The sequence below is a fragment of the Falco naumanni genome, chromosome 1, assembly GCF_017639655.2.
Source record: "Falco naumanni isolate bFalNau1 chromosome 1, bFalNau1.pat, whole genome shotgun sequence".
Lineage (NCBI taxonomy): Eukaryota > Metazoa > Chordata > Aves > Falconiformes > Falconidae > Falco > Falco naumanni.
In genome coordinates, this window is record NC_054054.1 from 107117728 (window position 1) to 107144703 (window position 26976).

General features: G+C 63.1%; 2 protein-coding genes across 5 annotated transcripts; both read left to right on the plus strand.

Moving 5' to 3' along the window:
* The first annotated feature begins 2854 nt into the window (after nt 1-2854).
* On the plus strand, nt 2855-22476 carry DPH1 (diphthamide biosynthesis 1). Of its 4 annotated transcripts, none has more exons than XM_040615599.1 (12): nt 2855-2929; nt 3638-3790; nt 6205-6268; nt 14196-14317; nt 16054-16208; nt 16926-17047; nt 18288-18356; nt 19166-19322; nt 20284-20384; nt 20707-20785; nt 21091-21222; nt 22087-22476. In XM_040615599.1, exons 1-12 carry the CDS (start codon nt 2881-2883, stop codon nt 22159-22161), a joined length of 1278 nt encoding a protein of 425 aa, XP_040471533.1. In that variant the 5' UTR covers nt 2855-2880; the 3' UTR covers nt 22162-22476. The 4 variants fall into 4 exon arrangements, with proteins under 4 accessions (XP_040471533.1, XP_040471550.1, XP_040471526.1 ...); XM_040615616.1 differs by lacking the exon at nt 2855-2929 and adding an exon at nt 2984-3317; XM_040615592.1 differs by lacking the exon at nt 2855-2929 and having other exon boundaries at nt 3324-3790.
* A 55-nt stretch (nt 22477-22531) lies between these two features.
* On the plus strand, nt 22532-23448 carry OVCA2 (OVCA2 serine hydrolase domain containing). The gene has a single exon (XM_040615627.1). The coding sequence runs from the start codon at nt 22629-22631 to the stop codon at nt 23397-23399; it is 771 nt and encodes a 256-aa protein (XP_040471561.1). The 5' UTR covers nt 22532-22628; the 3' UTR covers nt 23400-23448.
* Nucleotides 23449-26976: the final 3528 nt, after the last annotated feature.

Sequence of the window (26976 nt, forward strand, 5' to 3'; positions counted from 1 at the left end):
GCAACCCTGCCAGCAGCCCCGTCGCCTGCCTCCACCTCTGGCTCCAGGTTTCCCAGCCTGGATGATGCTTTTCCTCCAGCCAGCAGCACCGGAGCTGTGAACTGGGGCTGCTCCGAGGGCTCGGGGCTTATTCTCAAGACCACCAGCCCCGTTGGGTTAATCCGCCGAACAAAGCTGAGGCGGGAGCTGGAGACAGGAGCATCCGAGCGTGAGGCCCCGCAGCCGCAAGGTGACATTTCCCCCAGTGGGAAAAAGCATCCCCAGGGTGGCAGTGGGGGCTTTGCCCTGTCCGGGGGTCTGCACGCCGACGTGGGGGGCTGCGGAGGGCTGCAAGCGCTCAGCTGGCATCTTCTCCTGCTGCCGGAGCCTCACCCGAGAGGGGCATGCGGTGGTGGTGGTGAGGGCTGGGCCCGGGGGTGCGTGACTGCCCCCTCCCCAGGGAGTGGGACAGGAGTGGGGGGGTCCAGTGGGGTCCCCCCCCCCCCGACACCGCTGTCCTCGGCAGCTCCCTGGGACCGGCCTGGGTGTAGCGGGGCTGGGGGTCCTGCCCCCCCAGCCCTGCCCCGGACTCCCCCCTGGGAGGGCCGGCTTCTCCCCTCGCTGTGATGTCAAAAAGCTCCCCTATGATGTCCCAGGCGGTTGCCATGGAAATATCGTGATGTCACAGTGGAGCGAATCTCCTCCGGGGGGCGGAACGGGACGGCTCACCCCAACTTCCCCGCCGAACCCCCCGCGTCCCCCGGTGAGCCCCAGTTCCTCTCCCCTCGCCCCGGGGGACGAGCACCGACAAACCCCAGCACCCGCCGCGGCCCCGCTGCCTCCAGGACCCGCCGTATCCCGGTGCCCACGGGACTCGCCGTGGCCCCGGTCCTGCGGGACCCGGCGCCCGCCGTGCCCGCCCGCTCCTCCCGGCCCCCCCCCCCACCAGCTCCCCGCCGCGCCGCGCTCCCGCCGTGCGCCGCCGGTGCCGCTCCCCGGGGACCCCGGGAGTTGCCCGAGTCTCGGTCGTGGCGGCGGCGCCGGTAACGCGGTGGCGGCGGGGGGCGCCCGGCGGCGCGGCCCCAACTTCGGCGGGGAGACAAACTTCGAGGCCGGCCCCGGTGCCCCCGGTGCCCGCGGTAGCCAGTGCCCTCCCGGTGCGGCGCTCACCTTGGCGGAGCATCTTGGAGCCGGGGCGGGCGCGGTCTCCCGGCGGCGGCGGCGGCGGCGGCGCTCAGAGCCGCGGGCGCGGCGGCGGCGAGCGGTAGCGGCGGCGGCAGCGGCGGCTGCTGCTGCACCGGGAACGCGGAGCCGGGGCCCGGGCGAGCGGCCCCCGCGGGGGCATGGCGGGCCGAGCCGCAGCGGCACCGGGGAGCGCCGGCCCCGGAGCACCGGGGAGCGCCGGCCGCGCCTCTGCCCGCCGCGCGTCCCGCCGCCGGCTTTTAGGGGGGAGCCGCCCCCTCGGGGCTGGGGCCGCCGCCGCCCCCCACCCCCTCGGGACGAGCCTATAAAGGGGCGCCCGGTGCCGGTGCCGCGCTGCCTGCAGCGGCGGGCAGGGCTGGGCAGGGCGGGGCGGGGCAGCGACGGGGCGGGCAGGGCTGGGCAGGGCTGGGCGAGCCCGGCCGGGCCCCCCCCTTCCGCCGCCGCCGCCGCCTCTCCCGCCTCCCGTGGACAGTTCGTGAAAGTGCCGCTGCTCCCGTTCCCCGCGCCACCCGCCTCTCCCCGGGCCTCTCCGCCCCCCCGGGGGGCACGGCCCAGCGCCACCCCCCGCCGGCTCTGCGGTTCCCCCGGGACCGGCTGTCACCGCCGCCCCATCGCCGTCCCCTCCGCCGTTGTGTGTCTGTGTGTGTCCCGCCCCAGGGCCTCGGTATCCCCCCGGGGCTCTGCCGCCCCGCCGCACGCCTGCCGGGGTCGCGGCTGTCCCCGCCGTCCCGGCCACCCTGCACCGTCCCTGCCGCTGCTCCGGGATCTACCGTCCCCGCCGCCCCTGACCGCCCCCTCCGCCTCACGGTGTCCCGGTGTCCCGCTGCCCGATCGGGATCCCTGCTGTCCACGCTGTCCCCTCCGCCCTGGCACGGTTCCTGCAGCCCCGTTCGGTGCCCTCCGCCCCTTATCGTCCCCTCCACCCTACCGGGTCCCTGCCATCCCGCCGGGGGCACGGATGCCCCACCGGGAGCTCCGCTGTCCCCTCTGCATCCCGGTCCCTGCTGTCCCTTCTGCCCCCCCCCCCCCCCCCGGTCCCTCCTGTCTCCGCACTCCCCACGGCCGTCCCGACATCCTACCGGGACCCCGCTGACCCCGGACTGTCCCTCCTGACCGTCCAGGATCTCTCTCGCTGCCTCCCCTCTGCCCCACAGGGGTCCTGTTATCCCACCGGGAGCTGATGTCCCCACTGCCCCGCCAGGGTCCCCGCTGTCCCGGGGGGCGTTCCGCTGCCTCCCTGGTCCCCTGCCACCCCTGGGGATCCCCACTGTCCCCGAGACCCTCCTGCTCCACGCCTCGCAGGGACATGGCTTCTGTCCCGCGATACTGGGGGGGTGGGATATGACACACATGTATCCGTTACCATGACAACGGTCCCGGTGCTCCCGTTCCTGTGTTTATGCTGGGACCGCCAGCCCAGGGTCTGTCAGCACCGGGGAGGGGGGGCCGGGGGGATGTGGCTGGGCCACGACCCCGACGTGAAGGAGGGCATCCCCGACATCGCAGCGCTTGGCGCAGCCCGCTGCACACCCAAGGGCCCATCAGAACCTCGCCGAGACCCATCGGTCCCCGCTGCACCGCCCGTCCCGTCGGGGCCCGCCGGTGCGCTACTCCACTCGATCTTTCGGCCGGCGATTGCTCTGGCCTAGCGCGGGGTTTGCTTAGTGCTGCCTGCCCGCCTTCACGTGCTCCAGAGCCATGGCGGCCTCCGGGAGGGTCGGCAGCGTGGCCCCGGTGACCGCCGCAGGTGGGCCGAGGCCGCGTTAACTTTGCGTTCTCGGTGCCGGGAGCTATTTGGGTTTGTTTTAGCAGGGGAGGCCGGGTCGGTGGCGGGGGCGGCCGGGACGGTGGTGCCACCGTCCCGGCCGCCCCCGCCACCGACCCGGCCCAGCTGGCCCTTTGGCGGTTCGACCGTGGGCCGTGCGGGGAGGGTTTGGTGGCTCATGAGTGCCGGTGTTGGGCTGGAAATAGTGAATAATCCCCCTGCTGTCACTCCCCCGCCGTTCTCTGGCTTCGCCGAGCTGTAGGGGGGCGGTTGCTGGCGGGGGCCGCCTTCAGGATGAAGCTCCCGAGGACGGGCCTAGCTCACCCGCAGCTGTTGCCTTTTTTCCCGGAGGGATAACGGGATTCTCTTGGTATGGGGCAGGAGGGACCCCCCGGGGGTGACCCCGGGGTGCTTGTGGAGGAGCCATTGGGGTCGTGCCTGGTGTTCCCCCCCGTCTGGGGAGAGCCAACGATGCTCATAGCGTTTCACGTAGCTGCAGCAGTGCTTTCTGGGCAAAACAATAGGTGGTTTCCCCAAAAAAGCGCCAGTAGCATGCAGGGCAGAAACCCACCCCTTGACTGCTTGTCCCCGGGGGTGGCATGAGGGCAGCGACGATGCCAGTGGTACCTGGGGTACAGGGTGTGCTGCTCTCCCCGGTTGCTCCTTTAGGCCACCCCATTTGTCCCGCAGCCCGAGGCCCCGTGCGGCATGTGGCACAGCAGATCCCCGAGGAGATCCTTGGGAACACGGAGCTGCGGGAGGCGGCGGAGGCCTTGCCCCGAAACTACAACTTCGAGATCCCCAAGACCATCTGGCGGATCCGGCAGGCTCAGGCCAGGAAGGGTGAGCATCAGCTCTGGGGACAAGGTGTCCTGGGGCTGCAGTGTGGCGGGTCGGTGCTGCTGAGCTCCCCAGTAGCAAGGGGACCCTCATGGGGTGGGGTGTGGTGCTGGTGAGGCTGGGGTAGGGATGGTGTTGGGCTGTCCAGCATGTTTAAGCTTTGTTTTGGAGAGCTTTCTTTCTCTCGAGGGGGTTTAATAGATCTGTATCTCTGGATTATAATCACATTGGACAGGACAAGTTGAGCTGCACGGACCTGTCAGCCTGCAAGATGTGTCTGGGATGCCGGCCAGGTCCCTGCTGCTTTCCTCTCTCCCTGTGTTTTCCTGCCATGCTGCCAGGGCCGGGCAGGGGGAGCCCTGCAACACCCGGTCCTGGGGGGCTGCAGGGGCTGGCAGGGAGCTGGGCTACGCTGCACCCTGATCTGGACCTTCTTTGGGGGGTTGCTGTAGCCCCAGAGGGGTGGAGAGTGGCCGTGGTGACCCCGGAGCAGGCACTGTGGTGCTGTGGGATGGTGCCAGGGCTGTCCCCCTGCAGCGTGCACATCCTGCTGTGGCTGAGCCGGCTCTCCATGTGTGACTGGCTACAGGCATCAGGGCTTGGAGCCTTCCTCTCCATCCCCAGGTGTCATCAGCGTCCCCACCCTCGCTTCACATGCGGGCAGGGGCTGCTCATGGGGTTGTGTGGTGCTTGGGGCTCTGGGCAGAGCCAGATTTGAAATGCTGTGTCCACCTGGGAATGTCTTTGCCTGCTGCCACCGAGCTGGCAGGCACCACGGGGGATGTTCCAGGACCTGCTGCCTGAGCTGGTCTTGGCTATGATGCCGAGGGGCCAGAGGCTGCAGGGCTGTCCAGTCCGATCTGGCTGCGGTGCGGGAGACAGGGCTGCCCATCAGGTTGCGGCAAGGCTGCCCAGCTGTGCCGCTCTGGCTTTCGCTCTGGCTTTCGTTGCTGTGTTTTGCTGCTTGGCACCTCCTAATTAAATGTAAATATGCGGCTGGGATTTAGGCTTCAGAGCTGGGAGCGGAGCCCATCAGCCAGCCAGCCGTGCTGGGATTTAAAAATCCATGTGCAGAGCCCGGCCAGGGACTTGTTGCTGGGGGAACGCAGCCTCCCGCTGGGCTGTGACCGGCCCTGCCTGCAGGGTTTGTGGGGGCTGGAGTGCCATCCCCTGTCCCCAGAGTGCTGTGCTGGCAAAGGGTGACCTAGCTGCCTCCTGCCAGCTCCTCGCTGGGGAAGGTAAAGCTGTTTGCAGGTCTGCCTGCTAGTGGCGTTCTGGGATGGAGGGTGGTCCCAAATGGTCCCAGATGCGCTGGGGAATGCCAGGACTCTGAGCTGCCTGGCCCTGCTAGGTTGGGCAGGGGCTGGCAGAGTGTCTGCAGCTTTCCCTGGGCCCTGCGGGCTGCGGCAGGGTGAGATTAGCCTGCTTTGGGTCAAGCCTTTATACAGCTCCGCACTGGCCAGTGGGCTGGGCTTGGCAGCGCGGGGATCTCTGTTGGAGGGGGATTTGGAGAGGATGTTTGGATAGATATCACTGGAGCTGGGATGTCTTAGTGGGATGAGGAGGTGAAATGACAATGGGATTAGTGGGGCCTTCTCTGTTCATCTCCCCAGTGTGGTCTCTGCTCCTCCCCACTGCCCCGGGGAAGCCTGAGGGGACCCATGGGGTGCTTCTGGCTGGACCCCAGGTGCTGGGGGGCCCAGCTGGGCTGCAGAGGCAAAGGGATTGTTCCGAGCTGTGAGGAAGGAGTAAACCAGGAAGCATCATTCGTTGATGAATAAATTCCTGCTAGGCACAACACTGTCATTGCTGGCCACCCTTCCAAAACGGGGAGAGGAGCAGGGAGGGGAGGTGTGGAAAAGGGCAGCAAGGATGATCAAAGGTTTGGAACAGCTTCTGTACAAGGAAAGATTAAATAGATTTAGATCCTTTGGCTGGAAAAGAGGTGAACAAAGGGGGATATGATAGAGGGATATAGAATTGTGAATGATGCAGAGAGGCTGAATAGGGGATGATTATTCGCTCTTTCTTGTACTGGGAGAAGCAGGGGCACACGTTTACATTATTAGGAGCATGTTTAAAATAAACAGAAGAAAGTACCTTTTCCTGTGCAGCACATAATTAAAATCTGGAACTCATTATTGTGGGAAGCGGGAGGGACCAGCAGCGTCAGCGGGCTCAGAAAGGGATGAGGTGTGTGCAAGCAGGGAGAATGGATATGGCCCAAGGCAGCACCATGTGCTCCCCAGCTACCAGAGCCACTGGGATTTTTGGCCAGTTTCTGGCTGTTTTGCGGAGGGTTGTTCTGCAGCTGCCAGTTGAGCTGGCTACGTTGGCCTTGGGGGCTGGTGCCCAGGTCCCCGCTTCAGGGCATCCTCTCCAGCCCCTCTTAACCCTGGGGCTATTTCTCTCCCCAGTGGCCCTGCAGATGCCAGAAGGGCTCCTCATGTTTGCCTGCACCATCGCAGACATCGTTGAGCGGTAAGATGATGGGTTTTCCATGTTTCCGTTCTCGGCTCCAGGGGCTGGTGAGGGGGTGAGAGCTGTTGCTGGGAAGGGGGCAGCCGCTGGGCAGGATGAGGCCCAAGGCTACTGCTGAGGGAGGTGCATCATGGGGACATCTTGGCCACATCTTGGCGGGACACAGGCAATGCTGCTGCCCCGCAGTAGGTTGCAGGGACCTGGGGACAGGGACCAGCACAGCACCAGCCAGGCCCTTGCCACTTGGCTTCTCCTCCCGCTGTGTTGCTCTGCCAGGAGCTGCTGACAAGCTCAGTGTGCCAGGGTCCTGGAGGGGGTGCTGGAGCCGGGGAGCAGCCCTGTTGACACTGGCTGACACCAGCTCCACCATGGCAGCACAGCCAGCGAGGGGAGGGCTGGCGGTGGGGCACTGCTGCCACGCAGGTCTCCTGCCATCCATCCCCGTGGCCCCATCCTGCTCCTGCAGCTGTGCTGCTCTCAGGGCAGCACGGAGATGCTCCAGGGCAGCCCTTCTCCAGCTGGGGAGGTTGGCCTGAGGCCACGGTGATGGCCCAGAGGGGGTGACTGCAAGTGGTTCCTGCCAGGTGGCCCCTTCCCCATGGCTCCTCTCCTCATTTTCTGTGCCAGTTGGGAGGTGAGGTTGGAGGTGCTGGGCTTTGCAGTGGCACCAGATGCAGGCACCTTGCAGAAATTGGCCGTAATCTCCTTACTGCCGAGCACGCTTCCCTCCCTCCCCATCTGCCGGCTTTCTCCCTGCTGCGGCTGCCCCCTCCCCAGCCCCTCTCTGTTTTTGTACAATGAATTAGTGCTAATAGCACCGCGTGCCTTGTCTGCCATCGGGGTCACGGCACTCATTAGTAAGCTGCCTTCCCAGGGTGAGCAGGCTTGCCTCCCTGCCACCGCTAGCCGAGCAGCTGCTGCCGTGCCGGGTGGGAAGGCGGCCGTGCCTGTGGGCTTTGTCCCTGCTTTGCCATCGTTTCCCCCGCAGGACCGCAGCAGCCCCATGCTCGAGCTGGGCGAGGGAGCAGTGGGAAGGTGGGTGCAGGCAGGGGACGGGTGCGGGGGGCAGGGGACGGGTGTGAGTGTGCGTGGTTCCGCGTGGGCTTGTCCCTTTAAGCGGAGCTGCCTCCTCTCCGGCTTTGGCACCCAGCCGCTTTCATGTCTTCGACTTCAAAGGCAGCGGATTAAGGCGCTCTTTTATCTGAATGAAACCTTAAGCCCCACTTCCTGGTGGATGCTGGGGTGCTGGCATCTCTGCTGGACTCGCCCTGCCTGCCAGGGGTGCTCCACAGGGCTGAGGAGGGGTGCTGGGTGTCAGGGTGAAGGGTGCTGCGGTGGGAGGTGGGTGCTGCAGTGGGAGGTGGGTGCTGCGTGGGTAGAGGTGCCCAGCCAAGAAAGGGGATGTAGCAGTGCCAGTGGGTTGGTGGTTGGATGGGGGATGGCTTTGAGGCTGGGCGGGAGGGCTGTATCCTTCCCTCGCTGCCACCACGCAGCACCCAGAAACACCCAACTGCCAGTCCCTTGCTGGGAGCGCTGGGTGTCATCCACCATTCTGGCTGGGGATGTGGCTGTGCTGGGTACCAGCACTGCTGGCTGGAGGATTATGGCTGTGGGCAGAGTGAGCCCAGCCCTGTCCCTGTCTCTTGGGGACACTCTTGGGACCCAGTTACATTGCCATAGGTGAGGTGGGAATCAGCAAGTGGCCTCGTTAGTGCCTGCCTGTTCCTGCTATTAATATTCATCACTGGCATTAATGTGGAATCGTGGCTCGGCCGCCGCCGCTCCTGCTGGCCCTCCTCACCCAGTGCTGGGGCTGGACGAGCCTCCGACGTGACGGGAATCTCTGCAGCCGCGTGCTCCGCTGGTGGCTGCTGCGGCCAGGCTGGGGATGGGGGCTTGGGGTACCATCCGCTGTGGGGTGGGGTGTCCCCTTCCCACTGGGGACAGGGGGGACCTGAGGACTGAGCGTGCCAGGGATACCTGTGCCCATGGGGGGCATTGCTCAGCGAGCAGCCCCTCTCCCCAGCCCATCCCCGCAGCCTCCTGCCCCCTCCTTGCTGGTGGGAATTGGGGTTTGGGGATGCCAGCGAGCATCTCCTCCCCTGTGTGCTCTGGTAATGGCTGCAGAGCCATGCCTGGAGCTGCTGACCCTGGGGTGACAGTGCCCATCCCTGCATGTTCCGACTCAACCAGAGCCGTGTCTACCGCTGCTCAGATGGAGTATTTATCCGTTCTGCTGGAGCTGCCTTTTAATAAAATATTTTGCACCAGGGCCTGGCGGTGCTGGGGAGGGCTGAGAGCATGGACATTGCCTCACTCTGCCGCAGCACTGGTGGCTTAGGGAGGACATGGTGCTGGCTGTGGGTCTGACTGTCCCCGTGCAGGGGGATGGCAGTGTCACCACCTGTGCAAGGGAATGGCAGTGTCACTGCATCCCCCACAGCAATGGCGGAGGGAGCAGGCCACTGGGGAGCCCCAGTGGGGGCAAGAAGGGGAGGGGGCTGCCAGATGGGGACCCTCCAGGCACTCTGTCTGGTTTCTCAGCATTGCACTGATGCTTGCCAAGCCCTGAGGGGCTGCGAGCATGAAGACATAGCCAAAGTGTCACAGCCGCTGCCTCCAGAAAGGCCGATGGGGTGCGTAGCCTGGTGCTTTTGAAATAGTGCACTTACAGCATTGACCTGCATGAGGCCCAGTTAATTAGCTTTAATAGGTTGGTTATTATCGAACCTGCGCTGGGGCAAGTGGCCAGCTGTGGGGGGGGTGGCGGGCCCGGGGTCTGCTGAGTTGGTGGGGCGGCGGGCTGCCGACACCGCATCACGACGCTCTCACGGCACCTTCCAAATTGGCTCCGTTTGTCACGGCTGATGTAATTCAGCAGAGGGTAACTCGTGCTGGGAGGCGGCAGCATGGAGAGGCGCGTGGGGGGAGCTCGGACCACGGCTCAGGGAGGGGGGCAGCCCCCCAGCCTACCCGCTGTCGTGCCAGGGAGGTGGCAGCGATGCCCCCTGCACCACCAGCTTGGGGGGGGGGGCTGTGCAGCCAGGAGCGGACCCATCCTCTCCCTGCGCATCAGCTGGGCTCTCAGCTGGGCTTTTGATTCCTTGTTAATAAAGTCGGCTGTCAGGCTTCGCAGCTGCTAATCCCTCCATCTCCCTGCGCCGTGACAGGGTGAGCAGCTTCTGCTAATCAGCCTTGGCTTGGCAGAGGGGATGGGTGATGCTGGGGTGGGCAGGGGTGTCCTGATGCCCACGCAGGCTGCCCTGCTACAGCCTTCGTACATCCCAATGGCCTGATGGCTTTTGAGCATCCATCCACGTGAGGCGGGGCTGGGGGTGCACAGACCATCCCAGTGACTGTGCTACAGTATGCCCGGGAGCATGCAGGGCTGTGTCAGAGTGGCAGAGCGTCTTGAATCGTCTCTGGTGGAGTGGTAAAGAGTTAAATGTCCATGAACACAGCCCAGCAGCTTGAAATGCTCCACTATGGCCAGCAGCTGTGATAGCAAGGACAAAAATACCCCGATAGCTGGTATGCCTGGCAGGTCCCCAGTGCCTCACAGGCACCGTGTCACCTGGTCAGGCAGGTGTGCCACATGTGGCACCAAGCACTGTGAAGCTGGCAGCATCACTGGGGGGTCCCAAAGGGCCACCTTGGGATGCTAACAGAGGTCAGGACCCGGCCTCAGCGGCACAATGCTGTAGCTCTGCCAGCCAGCACTGCCTTTCCTTCTCCCCTTGTCCTTTAAGTGCAACCTGGAGGTACTGGCAGCCTGGTGCAGCATGCTGTGTAAGGGATTTTAATCACCGTCATTAACCACACAACAGCATCATTAGGGAGAATGAAGTTCTCACTTCACTGGAGATGTTTAAAACCTCAGTCCGGTGGTAATGGTGTGATGGGGACCGGGCAGGGGGGAGTGGCGGGGGTCTCTAGGGCTGTCACCTCCCAGGGCTGGGATGTACCATTGCAGGTGTGGTGCCCACCACCGTGTGCCCTGCACTGGCTCCCTGTGTCCCCACCAAGCCTGGGGTGCTGGCACCGACGGGCAGCACTGTGGCCCAGCTGTGGGGAAGAGAGGACAGGCACCATCTGGGCACATGATGGCTGGAGTGGCTTTGCCACCACTGTACGCTGGGCCCTTGGTTTGCTTTACTTTTGGTTTTTTACAGCTACAGAGCCAGCAAAGCTGGGGTACCCCCGGGATGTGCCCCTTGGCGTGGTGGAGTTAGCCCTGGTACCTCCAGTGATGACAGAGGGAGAGGTCCACTCAGGGGACCTTGGACATCATCCAGCTGGAGATGGTTGTTTCTGTGGGGCTGTGGAGACACACACCTCTCTGTTTCCATCCTGACCCACTTCCAGATGCTCTGCAGGGCCCCCGTACTGCCTGCGGGCAGTGATTGCCCAGCTGCAACGGGGCTCTTCCAGCACCGTTTGCAGTAAAATTGCAAACTCATTATTTAATTACGTGCAGCCTTCTTGTGCTAATGAAGTTGGGAGTCTGGTAATGGGGCTTGGTGATGGGCTTCTCTGCTAATTAAGTGTATTGTTCTCAGCTGGGGCTGCGCTCAGTCCCCACACCCCAGGACAGTGGCACTCACTGGCATCTACCCCCGAGATGGGCTGGGCTTGGGTGCCACAGGGCAGGCAGCGGGTTTAGTGTCTAGGGGGGGATCGGGGTGCTCTGCCTTTCCCCTGGGGGACAGGGCGTGGGGTATTTGCAGGGCATAACTTTCTTGCTTATCCCCACGCATTTCCCAGCAGGGAGGTGACACCACGCCACAATGTGACCATGCTGTGAAGGGCCACGCGCAGATGAGGCAGATGGCTCCAAAGCAAGGAGCAGCCTGTTCCATGTCCCTGTCCCCAGCAGGATGGGACGCTCCAGAGTGCCGGCTTCATCCTCTAGCAGCTCCACGGTGCCAGGGCTGGCTGCTCTTAGCCCGGTCCCTTCAGTCCCCTCCCCACAAAGGTCTGGTGGCACCAGGCACGATGGACATGCTGGGGCTGAGGACTCCACTCTGCCGGCGGGAGCAGCTCTGCTTCATGGGGTGAGGACCAGGACGGTATCGTTCATGCGCTGCTGTGGTGTCAGGGGACCCCATGCTCCTGCCAGCAGCAGATGCTCTTTTTTTTTTTTTTTTTTTTGAGGTGACTCGGTAAATCAGGGCTGCACCAGCCCACTGCCGGCACTTGGGTGACAGGGACTGGCTGCCCCATGCTTGGGGACATGTTGGCCCCATGCGTACCTGTCTCTGTCCTAGCATTTTCAGCCCCCAGACTTGTCCCCGGGTTGCTGTTTCCTCCGTCCTGCGCTAGCCAGGGGAGAGTGGGGCTGGGAGGGTCTGGGGATCCCAGCAACCGGGATCGTGGCCGGGACCTGACCCACCCAAGCACGTGTCCTGCCAATGCTGAGCATTGCGCTTTATAAATGGGATTTTGGGAGCCATCTGTTTAAAGGAGGAGATAATGAATTAGGGGGAGATGAGAAAAATGCTAAGGCCGGGTGGTTTTTCAGAATGAGCTGGGGTTTGCAGGACGTAAAAGATGAATAACCTCCCCACATGCTCAATATTCATGAGCTCCCAGCTGTAGTGAGCGGCTTGGTGCTGGGTGGGGACAGCCCCGTTCATCGCATCCTCCCTGCTGGCATGCTGCTGGGACCCATCCGCGGCTGTGATGAGTTGCGGGGACGTGAAACCCCCTCAAGGATGCTCCCATGGCTGCCCCTCGCCCGCATCCCGCTCCGATCTGGTTGGTGAGCAGCTCCTTGGCCTGTGTCGGAGGCAGGTGGTTGCTAATTGACGTTTCCTTCCTCTGTAGTTTGATGAAAGGCTCTGGCGACACCGAACTGATTAAAACATCAAGGGGAGGCCCCCGTGGTTGCCTTTGATTTGTCTCGGGAGATGATTGCAGCTCCACTCGGCTGTCCAGCCCAGCCAGCGCGGGCGACCCCGGCACGTGCTGTCCTGCTGCCTCTGCCTCCCCTGCCGGCACCGCCACGCTGCCAGCACCCAGCCAGCCAGTACTGTTGGGCTCCCTCCTCATCAGACATCGTCCCGCAGCTTCTTTGCTCCCTGCTTCACTGTGGCTCTGCTCCCTGCAGCCAGAGCAGGATGATTCCCCGGGGCTGGGGCAGGGCTCACTCAGCTCCCTCTCTCCTTGCCCACTGGCTGGTGGCCATGTACTGCTGCCTGCAGCCCTGCACGCTGGGCAGGGGCCATGGGTGCCTCCACCAGCCTCTGCCCTCCTCCCTCTGCTGTTGCTATTTCACTTTCTTGCTCTTCACCCCCAGGGACTTTCTCTGGGGTTTGGGCCAATTTGCATACATTTTAATCTATAAAAAATTAAGCGGCGCTGGCTGCTGTTCTGAGTCAGACCTCCCCGTCCTGAATCTTAAGGAGCTGAATAATTTTCCACTTTTGCTGAGATGTGTGGAGTCTGATTCATGTTCATCTCATCACCTCTCATTAGAGGAGGGGGCTGGGGGCTTGAGGGGGGTGGGGAGAGCCTTCTCGAACCTTCCGCAGCAACCCCCAGCCCCATGGCTCAGCCATGCAGCCAGCAGAGGAGCCACCCTCCCATCCGGGCCACGCTGGCAGCAAGGGACCACGGGATCTGGTCCATCTTCTGACGGTCCTAACTGCATCGCCAGCCCTTGGGACACTGCAGGGAACGGGAGATGCCCAAGCCGGACACGGGAGGTAGGGATGGCTTTGCCCCCTCTCTGGGGATGCTCCAGCAGAGCTGCTCCCCTGTCCCCCTCCCTGGGCGCTGACGGATGGGCCGGAGCTGTTAATATTCAGCACACTCCGCCATTTCTCCACCTTCTGCCATCTGCCCAGCTCTGCCCACCATTTCTATTCTTGCTGCCGACGTAACGCTCCCTGCCTGGCGCTTGGGGGGGAGCGCGCGGGACCCTGGCCCCCAGCCAACACCGGGTGCTGGCAGGGGGTGACACTGTGCTGGGGTGTCCTCCTCCCCTGGCCCTTTCGCCCCAGCCCCGTGCTGGCAGCAGGGGGATCCTCGCTGGCACCAAACTACAGCTGCTGGTGCAACCTCAGTGTAAATAAGGAATTAGCATCTGGTTTAAGCAGCCCCTCCAGGCGTGCGGCTTTGTCATCGCGATACCTGCTTTCATCCGTAAACTACCACGGCAGCTCCCTGGGAAGGCAGCCAAGCTAATAATCCCCCAAATTGGTGCAATAAAATACCCACAAAGGTAGCGCCTTTAAATCATGCCAGAGCTCTGGCTTTATCACCCGGTGCTGGTGCGTGCCCTTCCACTGGCCAGCAGGTGCCAGGTGGACTCATGCTGGAGCAATGGGATGTCGGAGCAGGGATGGGGGACAGCACAATCTTTTTTGGTGCTTTTCCTCGCCAAATGCCACCTAAGCACCAGCTGCTCCTGGAGTGCACCCAGCTTGGCCAAACTGGCACCCTTGGGTGACACAGCCAGGTGTGGGCTAGGGTGTGCTGGCTCACGCGGTGCCTGGGCACAGGGTGGAGGCTTGGCCAGCCTGGCTGGCACAGCTGGGGATGCCAGGGCAGCTGTTGTGCCCATCCTGGTGCCTCTGGTCCCAGGGGCTGGCTGGTGGGAGCGGCAGCACCACGCTGCACTGGGTCTCCCTCCGCTCCTCTCCCCGCTGGAGCATTAGGAAGCTGGCAGCGTATTGTTTGATGAGCGGATAATCCGCTGAATTGCAAACAGCTTTACCCAATTGAAGAGGCGGATTACCGCTCTCCAGCTTAATCATGTTGACATCTCGGAGAGTAGCCAGTGCTTGTCCTCTTTGGCGCGTGGCGAAGGGCTCGATGGCAGCGCGCTGTCCCCCGTTAGTGGCGTGCCACGGGGCTGGGGGGCAGGACGTGGGCTGTGGCGATGGCAGCCAGCCGTGACCCTCATTGCTGTGCCTCCCCGCAGGTTCACAGGCGCAGAGGCGGTGGTGATGGGCGATGTGACCTACGGCGCGTGCTGCGTGGATGACTACACGGCCCGGGCCCTGGGTGCTGACTTCTTGGTTCACTACGGACACAGCTGCCTGAGTAGGTGACATTCGGCCCCAGGGCGCTGCCGAGGCAGCCATGCGTGGCACTGCAGAGGCTGTGCTGCTGCCACCCTGCCATGCCGAGCAGCTCCCCGCCCTGCTCTACATCAGCTCGGAGACTTGGTGCCAAGGGCTAATCCCTCCCCAAAGGGATTTCTGTTCTCCAGCCTCGGTTGCTGGCTTTGGATGGGGCCAGGCTGGCTGGGCGGCTGCCTGCGGGCAGGATTTTGGGGGCAGCAGGGCGTGCTCGTCCTGCTCAGCCATGCGCTGCCGCAGCACACAAATCGCAGCCCTGTGCACAAGAGCAGGGCAGCAGGGCCATGGCTTGGCAGGACGCCGCTTGCTCCGGAGCCACCGGTGGAGATGGGGCTGCTCTCACCCCCAGCCCCGCAGCAGTGGGCTTTGGGGGGCTGAAGTTGGAAGGTAGTGACAGCCTGGGCGTCCTGCTTGCCCCAGCACAGGGCCAGGGAAGGCAGTTTTGCGGGTGCAGCACAGGCTGGGCGGGGACGGGAGGAGGAGGCTGTGTGCTCCCCAGGCGGACAGTACTCTGGATCCAGTTGCCATGGAAACTGCGCTGCTGTCCCAGATGCTGCTAACTTTGAAGTCCACCCAGGATGGAATCAGCCCAAAAATAACAATAAGACGCTCTGGGTTTTAAGGTGGATCAGCAGAATTGCCATAGCAAGCGGCAGGCGTGCGCATCCCTGCTGCTGCCACGCTCCCGGCACCTGGCGGCCCTCCCGGACGTTTATGGGGCTGTATAAATGAGTTTGAAGAATTGCATCAGGCTCTGTATGAAATACTGACTCCCCAGTTGAGAACTCTGTCCTGAAAACCACATCAGCGTGAGTGTTTGCAGTGATAAATGCCTGTGCTAGGTGCTTTGTTGCGGAAGGAGGGTTATGGGCACCACTGGAACAGGGAGTGTAAAACCCGTGGTTTGTAGCCTGCTATTCATGAATGAACAGTGAAAAGGGGAGGAAGGGGCCGTATCCAGCAGTGCTCGGGAGTGTGCCAGTGCAAGAGTCGGGCTGCTCCAGGGGACGGGAGTCACATCTGAAGCTGCTCCCTGCAGGGACAGGCAGGCACTACCAGGCTGCCTGTCACCAGCCCAGCCACCAGCCACTGTCTCTGGCTGTGTGGTCTTTGGCTGCGCGGGGCTGGATGGGTTGCAGGGCACCCTGGAGCGCTAAGAGGGTGCTGAGCTCCTTTCGGGCTGCCCACAGTGCTCATCACCAACGCAGCCGACAGCGGGGTGCGTCCCTGCGCAGCACACAGGCGTTTGCCCTCTCCCTCCTGGGCCCCACGTGCCCCGTGGGAGGGAGTAATTTGCACTTAATTGTGATCAGGTGAAGAGCACCAAAATGGGAAGTGAACGCGGAGCTGTGGATCGATGTGGACTCTGTGTACTTTAATTATTCACTTAATCGTGGTGACACAGGCTTCTTAGCACCAGGGGTAATTAGATTTGTGTTCATTGATTCCCCAGGCTGCCATTATCCGGAGAGAAACAAGCGGGTGCTCTCCACGGCTCCCATCTGCACCCCCTGCCCAGGGTGCTGGCATGGGCAGAGGGGTGGCACAGCCCACTCTGACCTGCCCACACCAGGGAGGCTGGGGTGCAGGGAGCCCCACCAACATGCTTTATTCCCCAGCTGCAGGCAGCAGCAGCCGGGGGCTTGCTAGGGCCCCAGCTGTATCCCACACTCACACCCTCTCTTTTCCTCTCACCAGTTCCTATCGATGCCACACAGGGGCTGAAGATGCTCTACGTGTTCGTGGACATAAAGATCGACACATCCCATTTCCTTGAGACCATTCGCTTCAACTTTGCAGCAGGCACATCCCTAGCCCTTGTCAGCACCATCCAGTTTGTCTCCACGGTGCAGGTGAGATGGAGACCCCTGGCACTGCAGGGCATGGGATGGTGCTTGTATCTCCCCTGGCCCTGGCCCTGGCTCAGTCCCTCCCTGCCCCAGCTCAGGGGCTGGAGTGGCTGCTCCAGGGTACTGGTGGTGACGGTTCCCCTCTGATGTGTCAGTGCGATAATATGCTGCTGCCGTAATGTTGATCAAGTACTTCATAATAACTCTGATCAATGTTTCATGGCGGCACCCCTCCCTGGCTCCCTCCGGGAGCTGCTCTGTAAATGTCAGGGCAGGCGGTGGAGCACTTGGCATTTTGATGCAGTGCTGGCAGTGGCAGGGGAAGCTCCGGCGGGTCTGTCTGTCTGCCCCGGAATGGCCAGCTGGGCAGGACGGGAGGAGATGAATGAGCTTTTTGAGCCATGACTATCTAAACATGGGGTTATCAAAGCATTAAGCATTTCCCCTTGTCTTTTAATTGATACGTTGGCTGAGCCTCGCTGAACATCTTGGCTGCGTGGGACTGTTACCTTCTGTGACAGTGCTGCCCCAAGGAGACGGGCTCGCTTCCACTGCCACTGTGCTGGGACACAACAGCACAGCCGTTGCCGCTGGTGCCCCGTGGAGCTGGGACTGCCAGGGTTGGGGTGTCCCCAAGTGTGCCCAGTGGTGCCAGGGACAGCTGGCCTTGGCTGTGCTCTGTGCCACAGTCTGTCCCCGCTGACCCCATGTCTCCCACAGGCAGCGTCACAGGAGCTGCGCTCCCAGTACAAGGTGTGTGTGCCCCAGTGCAAACCGCTGTCCCCAGGGGAGATCCTGGGCTGCACATCACCCCGGCTCGCCCAGGACATTGATGCCGTTGTGTAAGTACCCAGGGTCCTCCAGGACCCTTCTGCCTGGCCCAGGCTGCCCACCCTGCTTCTACTCCCTGCCCAGCTATGGGGCAGTTCTGGGGGGCAGCAGGGAGACATCTGCAGGCTGGGACGGACCCCCTCCAGCTCCCTGCACTGCTTGGAGTGGCGTGCGCTCGTAGCCCAGAGGAAATAATTGAGTCGTATATCAGAATAGATAATAGATGGAAGGGCGGGTAGATAATTGGAAAAGACAAATGGCCAGGGCCCAACATCACAGCAACATTAATTTTATTTAAGGACAGCAAATTAGAGGGAGCACTTCGCTTCCTATCACCTAATTATTTTAGGTAATGGAAATGCTTAATGTAGTGTGAATACAGTGTACTGCAGAATAAATAAATACAAGGACCCCACCCTTGGGGGGAGCAGGGGAGCCCAGGTGTGGGTCCTCGCCCTGCCAACCCCCTTCTTGCCCACCCTGCCAGGAGCCGACAGCGACGGTGAGCACAGCCATACGGGGAGTGGGGCTCATGATTGCTGGGCACAGGGTCGGGATGGGGGGCTCTGGTTTCACTCTGAGACGCACTGGTGTGCGGGGAAGGTGCTGCTTTCCATCTCTCCCTGAGAGCATCAGGATCAGGCAAGGGTGGCCAGGCTGGCACCACATTGTCAAGAGTGGGTCGCTCTTGCTGCCGGAGGAGCTGCGGTACGGTACCGACCAGCCACCCCTGCAGGTACACACTGCCAGCCTACCTGCGTCCTCCCTGCGTTATTATTTTCTTCTTTCCCCTGTCTCTGGGGCTAACTTTTGCAGACAAATTAGCTTTGATCTCCCAAAATGTCATTCTCCAATTAAGGGCAAAATCTAGTCAAGTTTTACGTCTGAATTCATTTTCCAAGCCCTCACTCCATTAGGGCAGCTGAATGAAAGGCTTTGAAATGTAATTGCTGACTTGAAATCCGATTAGAAATGGAAGCAGCAACGTCTAGAACCAGCCATTGAGATGGAGCAGCTCCTGGCCACCTGGCGTGGGCATCCCTCCTTGCCCCCAGCACGGCTGCTTCCCCACCCCAGCGTGCCGGGGGGCTGCAGAGACAGGGAGCCCTGGCTATGCCTGCTGCCCCTGCATCCCAGCACGGGAACTTGGGTTCCCGGCATCTCCACACACCAGGGCTCGGGAAACCAGCAGGCACACGGGTGGGTGCTGCTGTTTGCCATGTGCTGTAGATTTTCCTCCTCTCTCGGCAGGTATTTAGGCGACGGGCGCTTCCACCTGGAGTCCATCATGATTGCCAACCCGGGGATACCTGCATACAGGTAGGGACAGCCCGCGGGCACCCACTGTGGTCCTCAGCAGCCCCACAGCGGGGAGCACCCCAGCTCCTCCAGCACACCGTGGACCAACTGTCCCCACCAGGCACCCCAGGAGCACCCCCCAGCCCAGGGCTGAGCAGGCAGCTGCCTGCAGTGGGCACAGGCAGGCGAGGGGTCGCAGGGCGGGTGAAGAGGTGCGGCAGGGAGATGAACGCCAGCCATTTACTTTGGCTGAATATAAACATTTTGACAAGTACCTGTGAAAGCTCGTGGAGGTGCAGCCATTAAAGGCAGGCTGCTGCAGGCAGAGACCATAAAGCGCGATGATGAGGCCGCTGAAAGCAGGTGAAATATCAAGAGTGAAAGGCTGGGCCCATTTGGCGAAATCTGAATTTCTTAGTAGGTCGTTTGTTACTAACGGGAGGCGCACGTCAGGTTTATGGCGCTGGTGAAGCTGCCGAAACCCGAGTGGGATTTGATTAAAATTCTCCTCGTCAAACAAAGCAACAAATCAAAGATTTCTTCATAATTGATGAGCCGGGGTGGGAGGGGGAGAGCTGAGCATGAAGCTGAACGTGGAGCCCAGGCTATGCCAGGTGTTAGGGGTCTGCAGTGGGGCACTCACCTTGTCCCCATCCTTGTCCCCACACTGACAAGCCAGCTGGACCCTGCATTGGCCAGGGGCAGGGATGCTGTGGGAGGCAATTGGTGCTGATGAGGGATGGGCATCTTTTGGGGCCAGCATGGAGGGGGGCAGGTGGTGGGGCACGAGCAGGTGATGGGGCACATGTGAGCCTGGCTCTGCTTTGCAGGTACGATCCCTACAGCAAGGTCTTCTCCCAGGAGCACTACGGCCATGAGCGTATGCGCCGCGCTCGGCAGGACGCCATCCGTACCGCCACCGGTGCCCACTGCTGGGGGCTCATCTTGGGCACGTTGGGGCGCCAGGGCTCCCCCCGCATCCTGCAGGTACTGACCCCCTCCCCATGGCCCCCCCTGGGCACTGCTCCTGGGTTGGGGGGAGGACTGGTAGCGATGGCACCATTGGCACAGTGGCCATGCTGCCGGGGTGAGGGTTGACCCAGTACTGCTGGCAGCCTCTCGGTTGCCACTGGCCTGGATCTGCGTGCCCCTGAGCTGAGCAGGCAGGGCAATTAGCAGTGGATGAGGGAGGCCAGACAAAGGCTCATTAAACCTGCCCCTCACTGGGGAGAGCTGGCCAGCCTTGGAGGCCCCCCCCCCCCCCAGGCAGCTTGGCAATTAATTCCCTGGGTTTGTTTTAATTGGATGAACTTCCGATCCAGTTCACATCCCTGTTCAGCCACCATGCTGGTGCTTTCTGCATCCCGGCTGGGTGAGGGGAGCAGGACCACAGTGTCCTGCCCCATGGGAGTGGGGTGCCTCGAGCACGGTGGCCCTGCTCACACCTGGAAATTTTGGGGGAGCCACAGGTGAGATTTGGGGCAGTTCAGGGACCAGCGGGCAGAGCCAGGTGCCGAGGTCCCAACAGCTGCTGTTCTGCAGCAGGCAGGACACAGGCACGGCTAGGCAGGGGACAACCAGTGGCCAGCTCCAGAGGACAAGGGCATCCCTGGCCCCTCCTGGGCCCCTCTCCTCCTCCTGCAGCCTCTGGCCGCATCCAGCCCACTGCAGGCAGGCATCCCAGGGAAGGCAGCCACTAACGAGAACAGATTGTTGTCATTGAGTGGTAATTACTTCATTAAGCTGAGGCACGCGCTGGGGAGAGCCAGGCACGAGCCAGAGCCGTGGCCCCTGTCACTGCACCTGGCCTGTGACTGCTGAGGCGATGTGGCTGTGGGGCAGAGCTGGGACTCGCAGAGAGTCTGATGGCCAGAAAGGGCTTGTGGGGCTTGCCAGGGGCATCCGTCTGGGCTCCCCTAAACCCTCTGGGTGCCTTTTCTCCCCACAGCACCTGGAGTTGCGTCTCCGCGCCCTGGGCCGGCCCTTCGTGCGGGTGCTGCTGTCTGAGATCTTCCCAAGCAAGCTGCGGCTCTTCCCTGACGTGGATGCGTGAGTGCTGCTGACCTACCTCCAGCCCCTCACACTGGGGTCCCCAGGGTGCCACATCGCTGTCAGGGCCTCCAGTTCCTGCTGGAAGCCATCCCTGCCATGTCTGTCTTGCTGTCACTTGGGCTGGCAGTGTGCATCCCTGTGCGTGCTGTGCCCACCGGGAAGGGAGGGGACATGGCTGTCCTTGGCAGGTGGCTCCAGCACAGTAGGGACCTTGCTCCCTGCCCACCTGGCTTCTTTCTGGGGGGCTGCTGTGGGGCTTCGTCGTGGCTTGTTCTTCCCAAAATGCTCATCCTGATCTGCTGCCCTGTTTCCCTTCCAGGTGGGTGCAGGTAGCCTGTCCCCGGCTCTCCATCGACTGGGGAGAAGCCTTCAGCAAGCCGCTGCTGACGCCCTACGAGGTGAGAAACCCCCTCCTGTTTTAGGGGGACCAGCCCTGGCTTGGGGTGATGTGCCAGAGCCTCCCGCGGAGCCGTGGTGCTGCAAGCTGCCATCCCTGCAGCCGGGCAGTGTCCTCTCCTCTCCATGCCTGCGCTCCATGCACAGTCTGGGTGCGCCACCGGCATTTCTGATCTCTTGTAAAACCAGTGGGATTCCCAGTGCCGTGACCTTCGCTCCGGCAGCGCCCTGCTTGGCACATCTAGCCGCTGTGCTGGGACCCCTGCAGCGGCACGGCTTGGGACTCAGCTCCATGTCCCCTCCGCAGGCCGCGGTGGCTCTCCAGGACATCGAGTGGCAGCAGCCTTACCCCATGGACTTCTACGCCAGCCAGTCCCTGGGGCCGTGGACGGTGAACCACGCCAGCGCACAGCCTCCGCGCCGCAGCCGGCCGGCCCAGGTGGGCAGCATGGTGTCACCGGGGCACAGGGTGTCACCGGGGCAGCGGGTCCCCTCTCTGTCCCTTTGCTGTTGGTGGCTGTGCCGGGTGGAGGGAACAGGTGGTGGGGGCATCGGTGCAGGTTGCACGCCTGGTGCTGTATGGTGCCCAGTGCCATATGGTGCCTGGTGCCGTACAGTGCCTAGTGCCGTACAGTGTCTGGTGCCATATGCTGCCCGGTGCCATACAGTGCACAGTGCCGTATGCTGCCTGGTGCTATACAGTGCCTGGTGCTGTGCACTGCCTGGTGCTGTGCCCAGTGCCATACAGTGTGCAGTGGCGCATGCTGCCTGGTGCCATACAGCGCCCGGTGCCATACAGTATGCAGTGCCATATGGTGCCGTATGGTGCCCAGTGCCATACGGTGTGCAGTGCTGCACAGTGCCTGGTGCTGTACGCTGCCCGGTGCGGTGCCCAGTGCTGTGCCTGGTGTGCGGTGCCATACAGTGCCTGGTGCCATACACTGCCCGGTGCTGTGCCCAGTGCCGTACGGTGCCCGGTGCCGTGCAGCGTGCAGTGCCGCACGGTGCCCTGTGCCATACATCGTGCGGTGCCTTACGGTGCTCAGTGCCACGTGTCAAAAGCGCCACCCTGTGGCTTCGTTCCCGGTGAACAGTAACGGGGCCGGGGCCAGCCCGGCTATGGGGGACACGCGAACCCCCCCAGCCCTTGCCGGGGCGAGCACCCACCTTGCCTCGCAGCTCCCCGGGAGGAGAGACCCCCCCAGCCGTGCCCCGTGGGGTGCTGTGGGCTGAGCACCCGCAGGCGCAGCGCAGGTCAGGCAAGGGCCGGGGCCCCATCCCGACCCCCCTCTCTCTGCTGCAGGGGAAGCCGTCCACGCCCCCCCCGCCGGTGGAGGGTGAGGAAAGGCCGAGCACCGGGGGCACGGCAGCCTCCTGAGCGCAGCCCGCACCCCGTCCTACTGCCACCCCGCTCCAGGACCCGGCCGGGGAGTACCGCTGGCCCCCACGCCCCGAGGGTAAGCACCGCCGGGGCTACCGGTACCAGCACCGGCACGGGTGGGGACGCACCCAGCCGGCACCGCTGCCCGCGAGGAGCACGCCGGCTGCCGGCGGGGGAGCTCCTGGCAAGGCCTGGCCGTGTTGCAGGCTCTGCCCGCGGCCGCCCCCGGGAGCACCGGGAGTCCCGGGCCGCCCCCGGCCTCCCTCCCCGCACCGCCCCCGGCCTCCCTCCCCGCACCGCCCCCGGCCTCCCTCCCCGCACCGCCCCCGGCCTCCCTCCCCGCACCGCCCCCGGCCTCCCTCCCCGCACCGCCCCCGGCCTCCCTCCCCGCACCGCCCCCGGCCTCCCGCCGCCAGGGGGCGCGCTGGCGCCTCAGCGTGAAGCAGCGCCCGCCCCCGCTGGCTATGCCGTCCAATGGGAGCGAGGTGTTTCGGCGGGAAGGGGGGGTCAGCCGGAAGCGACGATCTCAGCTTCCGGTGGCGGCCGGCGCCATGTCGGGGGGGAGGCCGTTGCGGCTGCTGGGTTTGCACGGTTACCGGCAGAGCGAGCGTCGCTTCCGCCAGCGCACCGGCGCCCTGCGCAAGGCCCTGCGTGGCCGCGTAGAGCTGGTGGCGGTCGACGCCCCGCACCCCGTGCCCGGCGGCGGCGAGGACGACGACGGGGACGACCCACCCCGCGGCTGGTGGTTCTCTGGGCCTGGCACCTTTGAGGCGGGGGAGGTGGCGGCGGCGCCGGCGGGGTTGGAGGAGTCGCTGGCGGCCGTGGCGGCGGCGCTGGCAGAGCACGGGCCCTTTGACGGGCTGCTGGGCTTCAGCCAGGGCGCGGCGCTGGCAGCCATGGTTTGCGCCCTGCGGGCCCGCGGCGACCCCCGCTTCCCCGTGGCTTTCGCCATCCTGGTGGCTGGCTTTGCCAGCCGTGCCCCGGCTCACGGCCACTTCTACCAGGAGCCCATTGCCCTGCCCACGCTGCATGTTGTGGGCGATGCTGATGCTGTCATCGCTGCCCCTCTCAGCAGAGAGCTGGCCCAGCACTTCGTGGAGCCTGTTGTCCTCACCCACCCCGGCGGGCACTTCGTCCCTGCAGCTGCGCCACAGAAGAAGGCTTACCTGGACTTCTTGGACCGCTTCCGTCCCAGCCAGGGGCAGACTGAGCCCACGGGGACTGGGACGGTTTGATAACAGTCTCTGTAATAAATGGGGCTCCAGTGAGCCACGTGCAGCCTGCCATCTTGCTGAAACATCACTGTGTTTCCATGCCCTCCTGAAGGGCCAGAGTCATCAGCTCACTGCGCTGATCTGCAGTGTTAACACAGGGTCAGGCTAAATGGTTTGTTATCTCCCCTTTTTTTTTTGCAGCTTTGTTGTATACATGACTCTGTGGGTATGACCTGGAGGGGTTTGAGGGCAGGGGGGTGACACTGCTCTACGTGTGAGGTGCTTTCAGAGACTCAATTAGTGTTCAAAATCAAGGTCCCTCAGCTCAGCCACAGGAAACATCTGCAGAGCACTGAGCTCTTGCAGCTGTTACACCCCAAAGGTTCATGTTTTGTAATATTGCTGGTGAAAGCTGTTGAGCCAGCCTTCCAGCTGGTCTGGATCTAGAAAAACCTCTCATCCCTGGCAGTGCCAGGGCTGGTGTTTGTTTCAAGAATTAAATATCTGCTGGCTCAGTGTGCATGTGCTGGGATACTTTTGTCTCTGTACAAGGTGCCTTCGTAAACAACAAAAACTTGTTGCTATGCTTTTGGCTCTGATGTTTTCCAGAAGCACATGGAGACCTTTATCGTTGTTAGAATTTTAGGCATCCTGCTCAACTGCTGCACAGTTACGTGCTGGGGCAGGCTGGGCTCTCCAGGCTGCAGCCCAGAGGTGGTGTGCGCAGGGCCGTGTTCACAGGGCCTATCTCTAACCTCTGCTTTCCTTGGGGGTACAGTGCAATATAGTGGGTAAAAGAGAGAAATTGGATGAAACTCCTTAATTTGTCCCCTGCATGTGCAGCACTGGTGGCAGGGAAGCCATGGGACAGCATGGTGTGGGCGCTGTGGGGGATGGAGGATGCTGTGGTACAGGAGCAGGCCCAGGTCAGGGGACAGAAGCACTTTCTGTGTCACTCAGCCAGGAACAGGCCTGGGAGCTGCTATGGGTTAAAGCCAACCAGCAGAAATGAGCGGTTCTGTGAGATTTTGCCCTCTGGTTTGTTGCTGGTTATGCAGCAGCACAATGATGGTGGTGGTAGGAGGATGTGGCTGGTGTCCTTGCAGCCGAGCCCCAGGCTGGTGGTGTCCCAGGGGGCTGGGGGGGGCTTGGGCAGTGCCTGCCCGCTTTGTCACTTTGCAGAGCAGCACCAGATGGGCTGTGTCACATCTGTGCTGCTGCTTGGGTGAGGTGAAGGTGCCGGGTGTCTGTCACCGCTCTGTCGCTGCGCCGGGGACACCAGAGGCTGTTTTTGGAGGAGTAGGGATGCAGCTTGGGGCTGTGCCCTGGCTGCAGCAGCAGCTCTGGGAAGCAAGGCCAAACGTGGTGGCCAGCTGTGACAAGGCATCGGGGCCTTTGTCTCCACCGCTCCCCCCACCTGAGCCCTCAGCCGCTGGGGAAGGATGGCAGCAGACGGCTCTTTGCCAGCCCGTTGTTAGCTGTTTAATTATCGCAGAGCTACAGCTCGCCGCGGTGGTCTCCTGGCGCAGCATCTCAGCCCCCTGCCCGAGCGGCTCCGCGGGACGGTGCGGAGGAGGCACTGCAGCCATGGCTGCTCGCTGCGCTGCCCGGCTGCCTGCCTGCACTGCGGCCCCGCAACCGCCGACCCGACCGGGGGGGGGCACGGCCGCAGCTCGCTGCGCTGCGAAGCGGGAAGGAGCCCAGGAACGGTCCCAGCTCTGCCGGAAGCTCCGTCAGGTGGGTTGTGGAGGGGTGTTGAGGGATGGGTGACCTGAGCTGGGGGGCTACGGTACCTGTGTCTTCCCAGGGTGCGTAAAAAGATGGCTCCTCCAGGTGGCTTCTGTACCGGTTGAAACAAATTAATAAAAACAAATAAATGTGTCCCTCATCTGTGGGAGGCGTCTGTGTGAGCAGTGGAGGAAGGTCCTGCTCGGCCTCTGGTGCGGTGGGAGGAGGGATGCGTCTCCCTGCAGCCACTGCTGAATGTCCTTTCCGGGCAAAGGGGTTTGCCCTGGGAATCCTGCCCCGCGCCTCCTTTTCCCCTTGAACACCCTGCCTGCCTCTCGCAGATCCGGGGCTGCTGTCATGCTGCAGTTCTTGGGGCGCAGCCACCCCCACAGGTAACTGACCGCTGCCCTCCCACCCCTCCCTCAGCTCGGTGGCTGGGGGCTTTCCTGCCACCCACCCCGCATAGCCCAGGGCACTTGGGTTTTCCCCAAAAAATGGCGTGGTGGGTGCTGTCCCCGAGCAAGGGGCGCTGCGGAGGGAGTGATGGAGCCAGTGCAGGCACCGGGTGGCAGCTGTGCCGCTGGCCTGGGGCACGGGGCCCCTGGGGACAGCCACTGGTGTTACCCAGCAGCACTGGGAACCCTTTTGGCAGAGGTGGGTGTCACCCCTCTGCTCCCCAGGTGGGGCCCTTCCCTTACCCCAGGGGAAGGGGCTGCCTCGCAGCCCCCTGCATGGCCCCAGGGCCCTGGGCTCAAGGTCTGGGGTTCAGCTTTGGGCCCCCCCCCCAGCCCTCTCCCAGTTTCCCGGGGAGGCCGGGAGAAGACCCGCACAGCACAGACGCTGCTGCCTCCCCGCAAACACCCACCGCCGGCTCCTCGCATCCCCCCTGCGCTGCTGCCGACTCAGCCCTCCTCCGCTGCCCACCCTGCCAGCCACCCGCGTGGGGATCGCCAGGCATGGGCTTCCGTGGGCAGCGCTGGAAAAAGCAACATCCCACCGAGCCTGGCATCGCGTGTGGATGTTGCCAAGGTTTGAGCCTTACTCATCTCACACTCTTCCTCCCCTGTCCCCACCAGCAGGGCCTGATGCAGGCGGCTGGGGAGGGGGTGCTCCGGGCAGGTGCCCCCAGCCCTGCCTGGCTCCTGCCCGTGCAGAGGCAGGGGAGAGCTGGGGACCATCCCCAGGCCCTGCTGCCAGAGCGGGACCAAGCCGTTGGGAACAGCCCCCCCCCTCCCTGCTTCACCCGCAGAAGCTTCCAGTTGTGGCTGAGTCACTCCCGCTGTAGCTCCTTCTCTCCTTGTTTTGGATGGAAGTTTTCCATGGAAACCCACGCTGGGCCGGGCCACGGGCTGGGATAAACACGGCTGAATCACAAAAGGCCACTTCGCCAAGAGCTGTCAGATGGCAACAACAGCGCGTGCGGTGTGCGGGCAGCCAGGGGCAGCAGGCAGCTGTCCTGCCTTTCGGGGGGAGGCAGCACCCCCTCTCCCTGCCCCCCCGCCCCACCAGCCTCACTGGCTCAGCCCTCCCCAGCCCACCCCATGTTCCCGTGGTGCCAGCATGTCACGGGTGCCCCTTGGCAAAGCCGGGAGCAGTCACAGGCTTTTGACAGAAGCTGTTTTTTTGGGACCCCGTCCGCTCCTGGACGGAGGAATCCCAGCCAGGGAGAGCCCCTCGGGGACCCTCGCTGCAGCCCAGTCCTTGGCCTTGGTGCTCTGTAGGGTCAGAGGTCCCTGGGGAAGAGCCTTCCCACCCTCCTGGCTGTGTGTGGGGATGCTCGCCAGGAGCAAGGCCGAGGTAAGGCAACGCCTGCACCATGCCCATGTCCTGCTGAGCACCATCCCACCATAGAAATGGCAAGCGGCAGGCG